This window comes from Aedes aegypti, chromosome 2 (genome assembly GCF_002204515.2).
Source record: "Aedes aegypti strain LVP_AGWG chromosome 2, AaegL5.0 Primary Assembly, whole genome shotgun sequence".
In the NCBI taxonomy this organism is placed as follows: domain Eukaryota; kingdom Metazoa; phylum Arthropoda; class Insecta; order Diptera; family Culicidae; genus Aedes; species Aedes aegypti.
This window is the reverse complement of record NC_035108.1, coordinates 326,606,620-326,626,636: the sequence shown is the minus strand read 5'-3', so window position 1 is coordinate 326,626,636 and position 20,017 is coordinate 326,606,620. Positions and strand designations below refer to the sequence as shown.

Sequence of the window (20,017 nt, the reverse complement as noted above, 5' to 3'; positions counted from 1 at the left end):
CAGAAAAAAATTATGCCAAAATATCCATCAACCGAATAGCACCGATGTGAATTACATATACAAAACTGCGATAGAAGCTTACTTTTCGGATGTTCCGGGTTTCCGGAACCGGGTATGAATAACTAAGCGATTTGAGAATCTCTATTCACAGTCCACGTGAATACCTGTTCAACAATATGAGGACGGTCCAGATTACTTGTTTAGTTACGAAACTACAGGTCGTCAAAGTAAGGGTCTCTAAAGGGACTTTTTTCATATGTAGCAGGTTCCCGGTGGCCACAGTGACCACCGGGAGGGTTTCTGAAACTAGACATGTGTGCCCTTCATTTAAGCCCAACAGAACTAAATTCGGTCAACACACTGATTTTTACGAGCTGTTTGAATTTTCGGGTCGAAAACGACCCTAAGTTACAATTTGTAATTTTTTGTTAGGGACTAAGGAAGGTTAAAATAAGTCTTCCAGCGATCGCTATTTAAAAGAACGTCCATCAATCTTTCCAGTTGCTAGCTGAATCCTATACCTAAAAAGCCAAACTGCACTATAAATAGACCTTTGATAAATGTGCAGAGGGGTTTGAATGTCGTAAACATCTCGTAGCATATTAAAACTACTAAATCATTCCCAACTATTAGTGGTCGTTGAATTTGACGCTATTTTGTGTCTCCGTGCTCGGTGTGTTTCCTCCAATTTTAAAGGACGGTATACACGACAGACATATGCCGAATGAACTCCATTTCCGACGTAAATGCTGTTTGAATAGTTGCACACAAGCAAATACTCCTTATCAAATGATAATAGAGACACAGCCTACGGACACAGCGGAAACTGTGGCACATCTGCTAGATAGACTGTCCAGTTCATCATCGTAGGGGAAGATGAAGAGAGAGAATGAGACCTAACACAGCGCAGGAACTTATAAATGTTATGTGTGCGTCTCTAGAACAGAAGTTCCCAACTTTTCTGAAATGATTTGTTCTTGAAATCGAAGTTTATGGGAACAAAGTAATCTGCTATATTATAAACATTGAATCAGAGGAACTCAGGTTCTAGGTCATGATCCACTCGGAAAGTTCGAGTCTTCAGCAAAGTTGTTCAGAAGCTTGAAAGCAAGTTGAAGTATGTGGCTCTATTTGATTGGCAATTTTGCGAAATACGGTGCTAACTTATTGGTTTTTAAAAGAATAGGAAGATTTTAATTGAAACTAAAAGATTCAGATGAAATTTACTACTGCCCAGAATAGACAATATTTGTTTGTTATAATATGTAAATTGTAAATGGTTTTTGATTTCAAATTTCAGACATTTTATGTGAAAAAGAATTCATTAATGTTATATTAATTGTTTTCAATTTCCCACCTCCTCCCCTAATTCGGGGGCCTGGGGCATTTGCCTCCATTGTCTTTTCATCGAATCCGGGCCTCTTTACAATCGCTTCGCGTCCCCCAAAGAGAAGTCCTCATGAACTCCTGGAGGCCCGCCGACCACCGATTGAGAAACCCTGCTCTAGAACGTATGATGGTTGACCTATACACCATACAATACACACAGCAAGGCTTATAAGTCGGAAAAGTGCGCTTCCAAACTTTGAACTTGGGAAGCAGGCAAACATTTGCCGCCGGTCAGTCGATTCAGTTTCTCGAGAACTCCACAACCGAATGGGTCGTTTGAACGCTTGGTAAAAGGTGAAAACTGTTGAATTCGATCCGGGGTGTTGAATGGAAACAGGAGTGCGGAATTCGCTTCGTGGAAAGTGCCAGTGTTGACTGGATAGTTGAATTTAAACAATTGGGTAATTTGTTACGTCTAGGCGTATAAGTTCGTGGGAGAGAAGACTGGGAGACGCGTCGCGCCAAATGACGAGCATTGCATTTCGTATCGTCTAGTTAATCAGATTATCGGGTGAAGCGCGTGTGTGTATACAAACAATACCCAGTGTTGGATCTATTAGTTAGTGGAGAATGAAAACGACAGGGAATACTATAAATAGGAAACAGGGAAACCTTACCTAGATGGAAAGCAAAGTGTGATAAATATTACGTTCGCGTCAAAGCAAGTGTCTAGTAGAGATGTGATGTTAGAATGGTGCTACCTAGCATGAGATGTTTGATAGACAGTGGACAGGAGTCGTTAACAGGGAAAACTTTTTTTCACTATTGGGATATAGAAGACTTCTCATCTAGTTGAACAACAACATGATGACTTGCTTATATTCTGAAAGTATTCTGGACTTTAAATGGTTCACTTTATTATATGAAACATCCCACGTCAAAACTTTGGAGCTGGCTAATCAGAAGGGCTTCTGTTTAAAATCTGAATCGACATCAATTTACAATTCCTTAACATTTAACCCCTATATCGACTGCATCATTTATTTACCATAAACATATTTAGATCGCGGTAACTTTTTTTTCCAATATGATTGCACTTTTTTTTTTTGAATCTGTGCTGATTTTGATAATTCATCATTTAGTTCCAGAAATATTTAGAAATTCCTTAGCGGACCTACACGTGGTTATAACCTATGTAAAATCTCAGGCGCAAGAAGTTTTCTCATAGTTGGTAACTCACTTTTTAGAACAATACTTTGAATAGAGAAAGTTGTGAAATAATGGAGTTAATTTGTGAAACTTTTTTTGAGTAATGAACATTTATGTTTATAATATCTCTGGCCGTATAAAAGTAATACATTTTTTTTTTTCAAAATATGAAAAATGTCACTTGGTTCACTCTGACTTAAGGCGAAGTAGGCCGTCAATGAAATTTGTACGCGTTGTTGATGATTGTTGCTAATTCATCTCACGATTTTGAATCAAAGAAAATCGGTTGGTTTGGCACTGTCACAGCTGAAAAAGTATCAGCATACTTTATGCATGTTAGCGCGTACAGTGATACTGTTTCAAGTCAATATAAACTATCAAGACTGAGTTTTATCACTTTAAAATGCAAGATGATAAGTCATCATTGTTGCCAAAACGAATGACGGGCTACTTAGCCTTAATGTCGACCAATTCAAATGAATACGCCTCAAAATGTGACTGATTTGTAGCTGCCGAACAGATTTGCCTGCAGTTCTTATAGGAAAGCTGTCGAAGAGAATGAGGCTGTCGACAATAGTCACACTGACAAGAGTTGTTAGAAGCATTGTAAGAACGTTTCCAAGAAACTTTTAACAAGTCTGTCGGTGTAAATCGATAGAAGATTAAGCAGCGCATAAATGTAAACAGACAAACACGTAATTTGTCTGTTGATGTCGTACACACTCAATCACGATTTGCTTGTTCGGTATTTTTTTTATACTGGGTACGAATTGTAAGTCATAAAAATACCGAATTTTCAGCTTTATGATCGAAAACTTCTGAGGTTCAGTAATAATTTTAACTTTTTACTGAACTACGGTAGCTGTCAGACCCAATTTTGCGGCGAGCCTCGTTGGATAAATGTACAACTCGTGGTGAAAAAGTCATCATTTTGTAACTTATTGCATTGATAACTATTGTCTAATCAGTTTACTTGGATCAAAAAGAGTTTCTTAAAAAAGGGGCTTACATCATCAAAAAATAATGTTATTTATGATGTTGTCTAAAAATGAGGCAAAATTCGTTTTACGAACATTCGTTTCGCGATGCAACATGGATCAAGTAAGCATAAAACCGCAGATAAACAGACGTCACACTTAAAACAAATTTCATTAAAATTCATCGCCTAGTTTACATCATCATCATCTGGTAAACATGTTGCACGAAACACTGTTTTGTGCAACAAGATCTGCAGATGGCGGTAATGTGAAACGTGAAACATGAAGAAAAACTATGCGCGCGCCTCTGGATGTGAGGTTTGAAACATAGCAAATTTGAAATCATCGTTAAATAAGTGATCAATGAAAATTTCTTTAGTGTTACGTACACTCCCTTGCAAAAATTTGGGTTCACCTCCTCAAAAACATACAAAAGTGTTCTGTCCATATCTCTGTGATTACACGTTCAATTGAAACTCTCTAAGCCGCATTAGAAAGACAAAAAGTTATTCTTACTTCGTATGTATTTTTCCAAAAACATTTTAAGAATTTTGTATACCGTAATCCGGGGTAACATTGATAAGTTTTTGGGATATTTCTCAATTTTTTCCTTTGAAAATGCAAATGTCGCAAGTTTTATATTTTTAAAACAAGTACTGGCACCCACCGCTCGTGACTTCATACTTTATTTTGGTTTCCGAAAGGTTGAAGTTTGTTTAAATAAATGTTTTAAGTCATTTTTTTATTTAGCTGATATGGGGTAACATTGATTAGAGTTTTCAATTTTCCCGGGATTTGACTTCCCGGGAAACGGGAAATAAAATTGTCATTTCCCGGGAAATCCTTAAAACCTGTAAATTAAGCTAATTTGATGCAGTTCTTTGAATTTTTTATATTTAATGTATATTATGGGCTTAACTCTACTTATGACCAATTAGCTTATTGTGACTTCCAGCTCAAAAACATTCCTCAAACAAATATATGACTTTGCTGTCGGTGTTGATGACATTGGGTGCATTACAGAGTTTGCGATAGAAGCTTTGAATAAGTGAACAAGCAAATTGTATTTATTCTATGTATCGGGTAGAGGAAGACGAGTAACTAGATATGCTAACTGTATAAAGATTGTTGGTAAAAATGCGGATACTTGTTTCAATTATTCAATCACTCTGTGTATTAGCGACAAAATGCTACTCTCGACGATAATGACACTGAACGTAAAACTTTGCTTCCATACTGTACAGATTCGACCACATGTTCTTTCCACGAAATGTCGGTTCTATCAAATGTCTTATGTTTTCTCATGAAATTAAACCTTTTCGACCAAATGTACATTCGACGAAATGCCCGTTCGACCAAATGTACTTTCGACCAAACTTCATTCGAATAAATGTCATTCGACCAAATGTTATAGATTCGTTCAGGTGAACCCAAACTTTTGCACGATACACCACTTTTCATATTTTTTCGCCAAAACTTCGTGAGTGATCTTCAAAAACTATGAGATTACGACACTTTGATTTAACATTTTGGTCGATCCAATGCAGAGGAAATTAAATATGATTTTTCAGTGTGTTTTTTTAAAAAATGTCACAACTTTAAGTAAAAATTTAGTATACAAAATTCAAACAATGTTTTTGTAAAAACACATACGAAGTAAGAAAAACTCATTGCTTTTTGAATGCGGCTTAGAGAGTTTTAATTGGATGTGTAATCACAGAGATGTGGACTTTTTTGACCCATTCTCACCCCCAACGTCGGTATAGTATTTTTGTATGAATTGAAGATCTTCTGCTACAATTATTGAACTGCTCTGCAGGCATCACTGGATAAATACAGTAAAATTGTTTGTACTATCTCTCAAGCTAGATGCAGCAATGTTGCCTGTTCAGAAAATGAGAAATGTTGAAGAATTTTCGATTGAGTATAAATTAATGACAAATTTTGAAACGTCCAATTTGAATTCGGTCTTGCGCAAAGTTGTAGCTGATGAATGTATCTAACAGTATCAGATAAATACTCAATACACCTCAAGAGCACATAAGCAAATACTATGACCGATTAAATAAATTGCTTGCCTGTCCCATAGTAATTCCTTCAAAACATTGAACGGCTTGGGAGAACTCTCAAAATTTGAACTAGACTCTAATGAGCGATGCGAAGTAAAAACGATATTTTGAACCACCCTTTTTAGTATTGCACTTTTATGAGGATCTACACTGTTTTGATTTTGTATGGGATTTTGACGTTTACTGGCCTTGTCATCCAGTAATTTTATGGAAGAGTGGAATAGAGGGATTGATTTTTGTGCAGAGCCCCATAATCGAGAAAGAGTGTCATCAGAAAAAAAAAACCGTTTTGCGGAACTACAAATCCTACAGGTGAGGTACACTGAGGCAAGTTAAAATGGCTGAGGTTAGATGAAATGGAATGGTATCATAGTGAAGTTTTGTTATGATGAGAAAGCCAACTACATAAAAAATAGGTAACAAATGAAACAATATTTATAGGGAAAAATAATATTATCATTATTTAATCTTGCTCCACCCGTTTTACTAGCCCCAGTGTACCTTACCTTAATCTGTTAACATTTTTAAGGCAAATTATAAATTCATGTAAGGTAATTAACAAACTGAGGTCATATAGCACAAGTTATATCGATGCTGGTGCTCCATTTGTAAGAAATGCAATCTTGAGGCACAAAGATCAATTTCACCTGATTTGACAGAACATGGAAAAATGTTGAATTCGTTTTTATAGACAATCGCAGTATTCTTCAAAGAAAGTGCCCAAATTGTGTAGAAAAGTTGTTTAAAACTATCCAAAAGTTCATCTAAATTGTGTTATGTTTCAAAAGCTATACTATTCGACAGTTAAAGTTAGCCATAACCCTAGACACAAAGTGAATTAACATTTTTCCCATTTGGAATATCTTGTGGGAGAAATCGAACATTTTTGTATGAATTCGTAAAGGATGCTTAAATGAATTTGAAGAGCAGTTCAGAGTAAAACAAGTGAGAGTTTTAAGAAAGTTTTTTTTTTTCAAATTAATCTTCGGAGAATTTCCTAACGGAATTTTGGAACATTTATTGTAATAATTTTCAAGGAATTCCAGTATTTTGTTGTTAACATATTTGAAGTAGATCCTGCAGAACTTTTATTGAGAAATTCCTGGAAATATCGTTCCAGTATTCCGTTTGTAAATTTAGGAAAATGTTAGGGATATTCTTGAAATGATTCCTTGCATCCGAGACAGATTAGTTTGAGGAATTTTATTTGAAGATTTTGGAAATATTCTTAGAGTTTTTTTTATCACTCTTGAGAAGGCATTGATAGACGAATTTCTTGAGAAATTTGAATAAAACTAATTTCATCCTTGGAGTTCCTTGAATGCAAGTTTTGTTGGAAACCCAAAAACAAATCTTAGAAAAATTCCAACAGGGATCACTGATTTGAGTCCTGGATGAATATGTAGTAACATTTGGTCAAAAATAGATTAAATTCCTGAAAAAATATTGAAATAAAGTTAGTAACAAAAGTAAGTAGTCAAATACTGTTTTACCATACAAAATGCTCAAGTTTAGGGATCTTTTTCTCAGCTTATACTGGTGCGAATCGGCAGAAGGGCGATCTGCAACAAATTCATTCTATTGCTGTGATATTTAAAAAAAATACAAAAGACAAATGAGAGATTTTCAAACTTAATTTAAAAACTGGTTTGAGGGTCTTAACGTAGTGGTTAAGTTTGTGTCTACAAAGCAAAGCAATTCTGAAGGTATCTGGGTTTGATTCCCGGTCAATGCAGAATCTTTTCTTTGACTTCCCTGGAAAAAGAGCTTCATCGTGCTTGACACATGCTATAAGGTAAAAAGGTGTAATACGCCCCCCCTTAAGGAAAAACTGATCTAGCAGTAGCAAATGCATCACTCCTAAAGTTGTTTATGTCAATGCGTTGCTTATTTAGTTAGTCAAGCTCTGCATGCAACTTTCTCTTTTCAGGTTGCATCTAAAAAGTGTACTAGATGTTTTTTGTAAACCGTACCAATGTTTACATTTCAAAACAACCCGGACAATATGCCCCTCCCATAGACAAAAGGTCCACAGCGTTGTAGAAATGTTCCCAAGGAGAATTCCACAACTTGCTAAGCATAAAGGGGTCCATTAGGAGTCGTCTTCCGGTAAAAGTTGTTGTAATAAGTACAATAGTAAAGGAAGGGCTTCATTAACGGCAAGGCTTGCTTATCGGACGCATAATTTTACGCCAAAAACCTGATATTCGAGATTTTTAGAATTTCTATTGACTGTTTATACTTCTCAAAGAACATATATGTGCAACATCATTTATTCGCGAACAGTTAAGAAATGTAATCATATTTACGTGTAAAAGAAGCCTCAATTCCGTGAAACTTCAGAGGGGCGTATTGCCCCGGTGGGACGTATTACACCGAGTTACCCTAAGAATACGAAAATGACAGCTTTTTGCAGAGTAAGCTCTCAGTTAATAGCTGTAGAACTTCTCTAAGAACACTAATCTGAGAAGCAGGCTTTGCCCAGTTGGTACGTTAATGCCAAGAAAAGAATAAGAATAAGAAGTTAAGTTTATTCTGAAAAGTTATGTTACTTTTGAAAATCATTAACTTTGCTGAACACACCAATCTCCTAAAATTTACATTTTAAAATTAAATCTCTTACTTCTGACTACAGACGAAGGATCATTCGATAAAATTTTAGCAAATACGTGCTACTAGAGGCTAAGGGAATTCTGAATGTAACTCCTGGACAAATATCAAAAGGAATACCTGAAGAGATTTTACAAAGAGTGTCTGGCAGTTTTCTTGCAGATTGAAATCTCATGAATACAGTCGGACTCGATTATCCGGAGTATCGATATTTTTTCACTCCGAATAATCGAATCCTCCGGATAATCGAATCACTAAAAGAAAATAAAATCTTCGATAAAAGAACTCAAATATTATCTGTTTTTGTTGTTAATTTATATGATGCAGGGACGTAGCCAGAAATTATTTATAGGAACATTAGGGGTCTTGAGAAGGAAAAAAGCATACACAAAAAAAAACCTTTTTCAAACCCCCCTTTTCTTACCTTCGTCCAAAACTGATAAACCATTCATATCAAAATACTAAATTATCTCAATTTTATACATTAAAACTGAAAAACAAGAATATCAAAAAACATTTTCCGGATAATCGAGTCTAAAATTCCGGATAATCGAGTCTAAAATTCCGGATAATCGAATCCCGGTTAATTGAGTCGCCGGATAATCGAATCCGACCTGTATTCGGAGAAATTGTTAAACCAATTCATAGTATGCTTAAAGGGAAGAAGCAAGAATTCCTGTAATAAGGCGAAAGTATTCTATAATCATTCCTTGCAGAATTCTTCGAAGAATTCCTAAATGATTTTTTTTTCGGATGCAGCTTTGCTGGCATGATCCTTTGCAGAAATATAGTTTTAAAACAGATTTTTGGCGGTTTTCCTATAAGATGTTTCATATTGCCTGTTTTTTGAAAGATTCTGAGATGTTCCTAGTATTTTTATGACGAAATTATGATTAAAAGGCTGGAGACAATCCAAAAGATTAATCCAAGCCAGGCTTCTTTCACTATTCTGGATACGTCCATGGTAGTTTCATGAAATAAGAGGTCCAGTTGTCACATAGAAAGATACCTTTGAGTTTTAGCTATAAGCAAATATTTCACTTGAATTTAGATGAAACTTATATTTTGATTGATTGATTATATACGATTGAACATTTTTTTGGTTTTCTTTTTCTTTCTGACTTTAAGTCCCAACTGGGACAAAGCCTGTTTCTCAGCTAGTTTTCTCTTACGAGCACTTTCACAGTTATTAACTGAGAGCTCTTTTGTCAATTAGGCGGCATCCATTTATTACGTAACGCTAAAATTGGAAATTTTCGACCCCCTCCCCCCTCCCTCCGTAACGCTTTTTGTATGGATTTTTTGAAAATTTTGTATGAGTCGTAACGCTCGAGCCCTTGCCGCCTTAATCGTTTTTGCATTCGTATATCGTGTGGCATGTACAAAGATACTCTATGTCCTCGAAAGTCGGGATAATTTCCATTGCGAGAACATCCACCGGTGGGATTCGAACCCACAACCATCAGCTTGGTCTTGCTGCATAGCTGCGTAGCGCGTTTACCGCTACGGCTATCTGGGCATCTCTGGTCTCTCGATATGGAATGGCACTAATTCTCAATTAATCCCTTCCAATACTGGACCCATATTGCTATACGTTTTCGTTAAAAATTCTCACTCATCACATCCCACACTTTGCCACTTGATTCGATAACAGAGCGGTTATCGTTCCAGAAGGCTATTAAATAATGATTATGCGGCGATAATTACAAGATACGAACCGCACGCGTTACGCTTCCGAGCGAGTCACTGCCGTGTTTTCCCAAGCTGCATCAAACGTTCGATCGATTCGAAATAAATCATACGATTTGTTTATCAAAAATGTATGGCTATCCGACTGAAGTTTTCTGTATTGGTTCTAGATCTGTGCGCCAACGTCGATCAGCATCGCACCGCTATCAGCTACAAAAATAACATTTTTTAAAATTCTTTATTAGTATCATTCCAATTCCATTAATTTATTATATCTAGGTGTTCTGTGTTAGGAAACACGATTTTTGTCTCAAATTATTAATAATTTTATTCGACATTTGTTCCAATGTTTCAACATTGGATATTCTGTATAACTTAATAGTACTATACCTAGGAGGGAGCTTCAAAATCATTTTCAAAATTTTATTTATTTTTAGATTTTCTGTTAATAAGTGGATACAGATTTTTTATATATTTTTAACATTTGGCTTGAATGCCCTCTATGTGATTTAAGAAAGTTTATTTTTTCACCTAGCTTAACTTTATCTGAACAATTTATTGGAGCTCCTCTCTTTCGAGACAAAGGTTTCAAATAAAGAGCTTTTGGTTCATGTGGGAATACTATTAGTAGAGTTTTGGAAGTATTAGGAGAAATCTTCCGTTTTTGCAAGTAGGAAGAAAAAATATTAACTTTTTTGCAATCGACTACATATGACACGCAGGTTTCGTCCAATGGCGAAAGGCCTGTGTCATCCGCAAACAAAGATTTTTGACACTGAAGTCAGTCAGAGTCTTTCAGACTTGGAGTTCTGATAATTAACCTAAAGTGTACGATTTGATCGATAACTTTGGATTATTCTAACAATGTATATTGGAAAATTAAAGTTTTTTAATTTAACGATCAAGCCTTCATGTCAAACACTGTCGAATGCTTTTTCTATGTCTAGAAGAGCTAGACCAGTAGAATAAAATAAATTTTCTATGTTCAATTATTTCTTCGCCGATGTTCGCCGCCCCCGATTGAAAACATTTCGACGCACAGGTCTAATTGGTGCTTGCGTTCCTATTGAAAGGAATTCCTCAACAGTTCAACCCGGCTAAAACATCCCATCACTCATTGTAGGGTTTCAGTTTAGTTCAGTTGTGGAGGGGGCTTTGGACTGAGCGGATCACTTTTTGTGTACAATCAAACGAACTCATTGACGGCTAAGGTGTTCCATTAGATAGAAAAACTATCTGAGTGTTACTGTAAATTTCCACACAGGAACTAAACAATTCAATTATTAAGGTCACGAAGAGATAGGCCAACGACCTACATCGTATACTGTTATAGTTCGCTGTAATCGTACAGACAGACTTAATTTCAAAAAAATCTGAACGGAGTAACGACATCAGATGATATGTGCCGCCGTCGTATTCTTATCAATGAACCATATGACGAACGAGTGTAACAAATAAACGGCAATTCCAAAACACGCGGCCGGTGGTAATTGAAGTGTTAGTGTGAAGTTAACTTCTCAGTACAAAATCGTCGAAGAAGTTGTAATCTTCCTTGGGAGGGAAGTGTGATGGTGCAGCAGCACATCTTGTGGTCGATGTTGGAATCATTAGAAACGGCCCCCGTCGATTAGTGGTATTGGTTCGTGCGGAAAAGAAGGACCTTTCTTTCGGTGGTGTTGCGTGGCCGAGCGCGGACGTCTTACCGCGTGGTGATCTCGACTATTTCGCGCCGTTACTCTACGTATTCTGCGGGTCGCTTTCGCTCAAGGATCAAATCGTAACATCCCAATCCCAAGATGCTGGGAATCAAATACCTGAACGAAGCCCACCTGAAGGGTTTCGAGAAGTACAAAGTAAGTATATAAAAACAAGACATACATCTACATCTCCCAACACTTCGTACAGAACCGGAGTGAAATCAGTGCGCAAAAATAGTGTTCATTACTTTGCAAGCTCTATGTAGAAAAAGCAAGTGCACACTAAATCACAATCATGATTACTATACTTGACGGGGAATGCAAGTGCCTTTAGTGAGGCATTTAAGATCAACAACTGTCTAGTCAGGGAGTGCGGACAATCATGCCGTTGAGATTGTGGTTCAATTGTACTTACACAGGGGCAAGGTAATCCCCCAGTCGGTATGGGTTGATAAGCCGGACTTTAGTTATTCGCAAGTGAGAGATGATTGTTAGGCCGCCGGTAGTCGCGCAATCTGTTCAGCGAACGGCACAATGTGTGTAATTACAAGTCTTTAGACTCGTAATGTCGAATGATGATAGTTTGGTGAAGGACGCTTGTGATATAGCCGCGGAGGTGATAGTCCCCAAACTATTCGAAATAACAAAGTAGGGGGCCTGGGGTAAGAAGGACACCTTAAGATATATAGGTTCAAATCATGGTTGATTAGCACAATTTTTGAAGACTATACCAGTGTAGGGGCAAGCTCACCTCTTGTTCTAAATGATGTTATCGATGTATTTCAAAAATATAAGAAACACATGATGATTTGAGATTTTTGAAAATGTCCCTTCTTATGAGGTTTTTAAACGAGGCACGGGGCAAGAGTGCCACTCATATGGGGCAAGAAGACCACCAGAGCAAAATGCCACAAATTTTGTATATTATTATTTCCCCGCCTTAATGATAAATTCTAGAGTAAGTAAAGATAAAAACTGAGGGATTTAAGTTGACTTATCTATCTATCTATCTATCTAAGCGCTTGCACAGCCAGTATTGAAAAGCATCCTGGAAATACTAGAAATAATTCTTGTATTTTCTTGTCGACATTAATATTTGCAGCATATCGATAATATGATACAAATGTTAGAATGGCCAGGCCTACTGTGCAGACTTGGGTTTGAAGATAATTAAAAAAATCACAACCATCAGGTTATTGACGAATGAATAACATGATGAGCGAAAACTTTTCAAATTTACAAGAGAGGAAGCGGAGACAACCGTACCAACCGTTTCATTGAGGGGGAATTGGTAATCGTTGGAAGTGGCGTAGCTAAAATAATTAATGCACACTCCATTGCTGTTTGTTATTCTCTCCTTGGGATGGGACACAGATATTTCTTTCGTATGCCCTGGCTCGAAAGCCTTGGTTAAAGCGCCATTACTCGCTCTCTGTAACGAAAAGAAAGCTATCTGATCCCTCTCCCATTATTCATCCATTTAAAATAAACGTATGTAAAATCCCCAAGTTTACTAGAATGTTGAAAAGATAAGGATAAATTGGAAATCTCTCACCAAAGTTGCAGCTCAGCTATAATCCGTATGCCACAGCAGTAGCGAAATTCATCAGCAAACCCACAACAGAATGCTGACAAATTCATGCTTGAATGGGTCTTTTAGCAAACACGCATTTAATTTTTCACATAACGAACTTACTCACTTCAAACTTATTTTCATTCCGCTTTAGTTCAAAATTGTTTCAGAAAAACTTCTTCTATGTCTTCTTGTCACATATTTTGTTAAGTGTCATATACTCATAATTTACTTAAAACCGTAAACTTATCAAAGCAGCCCATCGCATTTGAATATAAGATTCCTCTTTGTGTCAACCAACACACCATCACCTTGGTAACACGTGGTCTGCATCAATTTTTCTCATTCCGGCAGGCAGCGGGAAACCTTTTCGTTTGCCAAGTCTTTCTCTAACAGTTCATTTAGGCAAAACATTACTGATTGTAACTCAATGTTTCTTCAATCTTAATATGTTCCCTAGTTTCACTTTAATTTCATACCCATTGATCATTACACTAAACTGGAAAGATATTTCGTACTGCAACACACGCGTCGACCAACACTTTCGGATGAATTTTTTACTCAATTTTACTTGCTTCTACTGAATATCAGGCCACATACACCAATGGTAAAACGCTAAATTCACTAAATTCAATGGGAGATCTTCCGCCGTCCGCGGTTAGAATAAATGACCAGCTGGAATTCGGCTAACTGTGGATCGCAATGGACCAGTGCACGAGTTCACTAATTTGACGTTTGAGCGGTGCCGAATTCACCAGTTGCCATGTTCACGTAAATAACACGGCACCGCTCAAACGTCAAATAGTGAACTCGTAAACTGGTCCATACGCGAAACGAAGAAAAAGCACGTAAGCTGAAAAAATGCGTCCGTACACGCGCACAGCACACTACGATCTTCACAGTTTAAGGCGAAACTGGATTGGATTTCCATGTTCGGCTTTCACGATTTTTCGTATTTTTTTGGTTCATTATTTTCAAAATCGGTTTTCGTCGAAAGATAGAGGAAGCTTCAAGGTATCTTCTGAATTTTTATCCTAGTGGAAAATGTTTTCCGTTTTCGAGATTACCATTTTCCTGTGAAATTTTTTTGATTTCCCCTGAGCCAACTTTTGGCTTTGCACGCCGATATCTCGCAAAGTTGATATGGAAACGCAAAATTTGGAACTCGTCGAAAGATGGGGAATTTTACAAGGAAAATAATCGCCGAAGACACTATATGTGGAAAATGCGTTTTTCGCGAGATTACCATTTTTCTAGGGAGCGTTCCACGGAAATTTTCATCACCCAGTAGTATCATACGCATGCGTGTATGTGTAAAACAAGAAACCAACAGCAGATGACCGGTTTGCTCGGTCGATTACGAACGGCACAAAACGGAGAACGAAAATCATCAAGGACGGGTGGGATATTTGAACAGATTCCTGCAGCAGCAAACACATTTTAGCCATAGACTGGCGGATTGATGCAATGAGAGAGTTGGCATCATTCCTTCTGTCCTCGTTTGCCTGTTGCATCCGTACAACCGTTGTCAATTTGTTTGGCTCTACAAAATCCTCATTCGCAAGTCTATAGAAATAGTGGCTATACTCGCTATTTGCATTGCGTTGAAGCGTGAGCGTAACTTCTATTTTGTGCAAATCGATTTACTCTGTAAAGGATTTATTAATGTGAGTATCAATAATTTGCAACAAGTTTGTTCATGGTGGATCAGATTAGATTATATTCTTAGAAATTCAATGGCTATAAATTCAAAACTGTTAGTTTTGAGTACAACCAAGAAATACATACGAGAAGCAAATTGTTTCTAAAAATGGAGGAACTGTTTAGGACAACGAAAAATACTGAGATTTCCTTTCAACTTTTGGTCGATTTACAAATACTGGGGATCATTTAAGTAACATAAAACAGTCTGAGAATAATCGGATTTTCTATGTTTTTTTTCTGGATTAGTAGTGAATGCTCAGGAATACTGAACAAATGATTCTGGCAGTGACATATATGATTTTTGCAAATATAAAGAAATACTGGAAAAGTTTATTAACGAATTTTTATCACATAATTATTATTATGTGCAACATGGGAATACTTCAGATTCACTGTGAATTTCTTCAATCTTTTCCGCGGACCTCTAAAAGTGATTGAGAGATCATCAGCACCGAAAGCTTTTGAAAACTTTTGAAATATTCATTATGAATCAACATATACCTTTCAAAGACTCACCTGAATGTTTTGTCTGTAACCCACCACAGGCGATGCAAGAATTCTTCCAACACTATTCGAAGTTCACTAAAAATCTTACCAAGAGTCATTCAAACATCTTAGTAACGTTTGATAAGAAATTTCTAAATGATCATACCACAATCCAACAAAAATCAGTTGGTTGAGAAGATTTCATCAAAAACTACCAACAGAAGTTTTTACAAGAGTACCCACAATCAAGATTAATCCGAGAAACGTTGTAAATTTGTTTTACAAGATGTGAAATATTTTTTGGGGTTTACCCAAGGCTTCTACAAAAATCCGCAAAATCAAAATATCTAATGATTCCATCTCTGCAAGCTGCTTCGAATATACTAAAATACTTTTCTAATGAGCTTTTAAGGAACCAAATAACAGCCATTGGAATAATTCGTAAAACTTTTCATCATAAACTCTACAAAAATCTTGTTCGATATCCGTCAAGAATTATCCTGATGGAAATAGTGAAGAATCTCATTTTGTTTTTTTTTTTCAAATCCCGTCAATATCGCTGAGGAACTGCTCAGAAGCTATTCGAGGATCTCACCAAGAAGCTGGTGAAATCTGATGAGAATTAGGCCAAGGAAAATATGCCAGGAATTTTCTAATAACAATGCTATAGCATCATTCTGTTTTCTAGTTTGCACTAAAAAAACATGCAAATTTTGTGAGGTAAAGTTGTACTGCGCATCCCGATAATTTGAACGATACTCAATGCAAACCATCGGGGCTTATTTTTAATTTGAACTTGTAGTTACCCTAAGCACAACGAAAAAACGTGTTTGTTTTGGATTCTGTGTCCTGTTTCACAACGTTCCATTTCTCTTCAACCATTTTTAATTTAAACGATTGATGGGGTCTCCCTTAGCCGAGTGGTTAGAGTGCACGGCTACAAAGCAAATCCATGCTGAAGGTATCTGGGTTCGATTACCGGTCGGTCCAGGTTCTTTTCGTAAAAGAAATTTCCTTGACTTCCCTGGGCATATAGTATCATCGTACCTGCCACACGATATACGAATGCGAAAATGACAACTTTGGCAAAGAAAGCCCTCAGTTAATAACTGTGAAAGTGCTCATAAGAACACTAAGCTGAGCATCAGGCTCTGTCCAAGTGAGCACGTAATGCCAAGTAGAAAAATGATGGGATCGAGTCCTTTTAAAAAACGATCACTTGCAAAACAGGCGATGTTAAAAATTCCTCTTATTTACTTATCAATTCAAAAATGACACTTATTTAAAACAGCTTCGCGGACCCCCTGAGAAATCTGCACGGCCTCCTAGGGGTCCACAGCCCACCGGTTGGGAAACTCTGAAGATGATAGGAAGGATAATTTTGACATTATTTTTAAATGTTACAAAAAATTACAATATTTTCAAATTATTGGTACCTAATGAAATCTTCTGAGAGTAATATTGAGAGAAATAAATATGGAAGTGTTAAGATTATTTCAGAGTTATTTGAAGAATACGAGATTATCTTTATTTTTGATGTATGTTTAAAACTATAGGTTAGATATTTGGGGGATATAAGAATGTTTTAGGCTTATGAAAATTTTTTGAATAATTTTTAGTTGTTTGTGAATAACGTGGTGTTTTTAGAATATTTTCGGATGATTTATGAATGATAACAACTCTTAGGATAATATTTACAAGATATAGGAACGCTTGAGAATTACATGGGACTCTCCGATTCTTGATTTTTTTGAGGAATACAGGTATTTAGATTTTGTTAACTGGTGAGAGGACGAAAAATCTAGGAGAATATTTGAAAGGAATGAGAACATTTGAAAATATGTTTCAAGTTATTTAAAGAAAGCGGTGTATTCTGACAAAATACCTAAAGATTCGGTGAGTGATTAATGCGTCTGGAAAAATATTTTAACGAATTAGAAAGATATTTCTGAGATTTGTCTTAAACCCTTTAAAAATAATCTAGACATTTGTTTTCAACATTCAACTTTGACCAAATGTTTCCAAAGAATCTTTTAGAATAAGGACTCATCAAATATTGAAAAATATTCTTAAGGTTATATTTGAACCTCAATTCGCTCAGAAGTATTTTCTGAATTTCTTATCAACAATCCAAGTTTGTCCGGAAATTTCATTTTTTAGCCGACAAAAATGGGTGAAAAACTTGGTGTGGAGCGAAAACAGTTCATGTCTCAGTTATTACAATGCAGCATCACAAACAAAAGGCATTTTACCCTTGTTTCCAGCTCGAACACTGCTATTTTTTGCAGTAATATATGACGCATTGTTAACTTTCGTCAAAACATACAATACATACGCATTGAGTTGAAAATCTCTTGATTTTGCGCACTGATCCGTAATATGTCACAATTTGATCCATAATATGAACGTTGATCCATAATATGGTTTTCAGAAACCGATACAATTTTTAATTTTTATGCAATCCTATGTAAATATTATACTCAAAATAGTTTACTAACCGAAATTCCAATTTGAAACGATTCGATTCGTGCTTTTGAATTACCATTTTAGGTTTTCCATGTTGTTTCATTGAATTTTATAGGTTGGACTCCACACTATTTGATCCATAACTGTGGGGTCATGGTATTCATCAAAAAATCAATAGCAATTCTTGTAAGCTTCAACAAATTCACAAATATTCTATAAAAAATCTCATTCTCCTTCAACATTCCCAGATTGTACAAACATTTTATCAGAATTCTAAAGAAATCACCAATAATTAATTAACAATTCAAGTATATTATGTAACCTTCAATAAGTTCAAACAATAAATTAAAGAAATAATTTATGATAACACTTCTTCATTTCCAGTTTGTAGTCAGGTAACGACAAATTCCGGAAATATATCTGAATCGATCATAGATCACGAAAATATTCTCTCTGAAAGTATTTTATATAAAGACGGATAAACAGCGGCTAAAAGCTATTTTTTCCTAAAAATATTCAGGTAGTTATTATTTTTTTATTTCTAAATAGACGGTGAATAATTTAAAATTCTTATAGATTGTCTGAGTAATTTGGAAGTGTTAATAGCAACGAGAGATTTCTTAAAAATTCCTTAACTAGGAATTTTCAAAGATAACCAGAAATATCTGGAATTTTGCTCAACTTATTGAGCACCATAGACATCTATAGGAGAATTTCTGAATTGTTTGTAATACTTGAAAATTCCTAAAGAATGCCCAGGCAAATCGGGATTGTTGATGGTAACAAAAAATTGCTTCTTGAGAACAATAAAATTATGTTTGCATCATCCATATTTTTTCAATTGCTGTTGAATAATTTGGAGATTTGAGATAATGTTTTAATTGAAAATGTTGAAGGATAACGATCAATTCATAGAATATTTCTAAACCATTTGAGGATAACCGAGATCCCTGAGAGTATTTCTGAATTGTTGGAAAATACATTGAAATCATGAGAGAATGTCTGGACAAATTGGAAATGTTGAAGGATAACCTGAAGGTTAACATAGACCTCTAAGATCTTTTATGAAAAGTTGGTAAATACTCAGATAAGAATGACGAGAACTTCTCAAAATATTTCTGAATATTATTTTCTGAATTGTTGAAAAATAATGTTTAACTCTCGCTCTGGACTAATCGTAAATGTTGAAAAATAACAAGAATTACCTAGAATATATATGAACTAAATGAAAATCACAGAAAATGCAAAGCTTATTTTTGAATTTTAAGTGAATATTTTGGAATTCATGAAGAATACCTGTACAAATTTTGAATTATCGTGGATTTAAGTGATTCCTAGCATATTTCTTGGCTAGTTGAGGATTCCAGGAAACTTTGAAATTATGTTTAAACATGCAGTATTGATTTCGGATTGTTCGTAAATACTTTGGAGGATTGAGTGAACGTCTGAAAAATTGAAAATGTCGAAACATAACCAGAAATTCATAGAATATTTATGAAATTATTAAGGATGCGTAATTCTGAAATGTTGGTAAATATCTTAAAATTATGGGAGAATGTCTGCGCCATTCGATAAAGTTGAAAGATATTTAAAAAAATCAGAATATGTTTAAGCTAATTGAGAACCACATAGATCTTTGAGCATTTATGAATTGTTGGTTAATACTTTGAAATTCAGACAAATTTAAAATGTTAGATTCTTAGGTTATTTCAGAACAAAATATAAAAACAAAGAATTCCAGGGATATTTTTGAATATTTAAGATGATTGTATAAATGTTGATAAATACTTTGTAATTTTGAGAGAATGTCTGAACTTATTTGGAAAGTTGTACATAACGAGATATTCTTAGCATATTTCTTAACCAATCAAGGATTGCAGAAATGTTCAAGCATATTTCTGAATTGTATTTACAAACTTTGGCAATCTGAGAGAATATCCGGACAAAATGAGTATGCTGAGAGGAAACATTTTTGTTCCTATTGAGGATTATAGAGAACGCTGAGTGTATATTTGAATTGTAATTTCTAGACAAATTAAAATAGACATGTCATGTAAATGTCTGGACAAATTAAGAATATTGATGATAACGAGAAATTCGTAGAATATATTCAAACTAATTACGTTACACAGTGATCTCTAAGAGTATATCTAAATTGTTAATGAATAATTATTAGGAAATTCTGAAATAATGTCTGGGCACTTAGGG

At 35.5% G+C, this 20,017-nt stretch overlaps 1 protein-coding gene across 13 annotated transcripts in view; it reads left to right on the top strand.

Annotated features, from left to right (window-relative positions):
- The first annotated feature begins 1,583 nt into the window (after nt 1–1,583).
- LOC5568233 (ethanolaminephosphotransferase 1) overlaps nt 1,584–20,017 on the top strand; it is a 79,950-nt gene continuing 61,516 nt past the window's right edge. For 4 of the 13 annotated variants that reach the window (XR_002500702.1, XM_001657873.2, XM_021845914.1 and 1 more), the window contains exons 1-2: nt 1,602–1,790; nt 11,007–11,736. Coding sequence is in view for 12 of the 13 variants with exons in the window: in XM_001657873.2 (XP_001657923.1) it covers nt 11,680–11,736 (57 nt within the window). In the remaining variant the exon portion in view is untranslated. Of the gene's footprint in view, nt 1,791–11,006; nt 11,737–20,017 lie in introns of all 13 variants that reach the window. The other 9 variants (XM_021845908.1, XM_021845906.1, XM_021845913.1 and 6 more) reach the window with 9 other exon arrangements.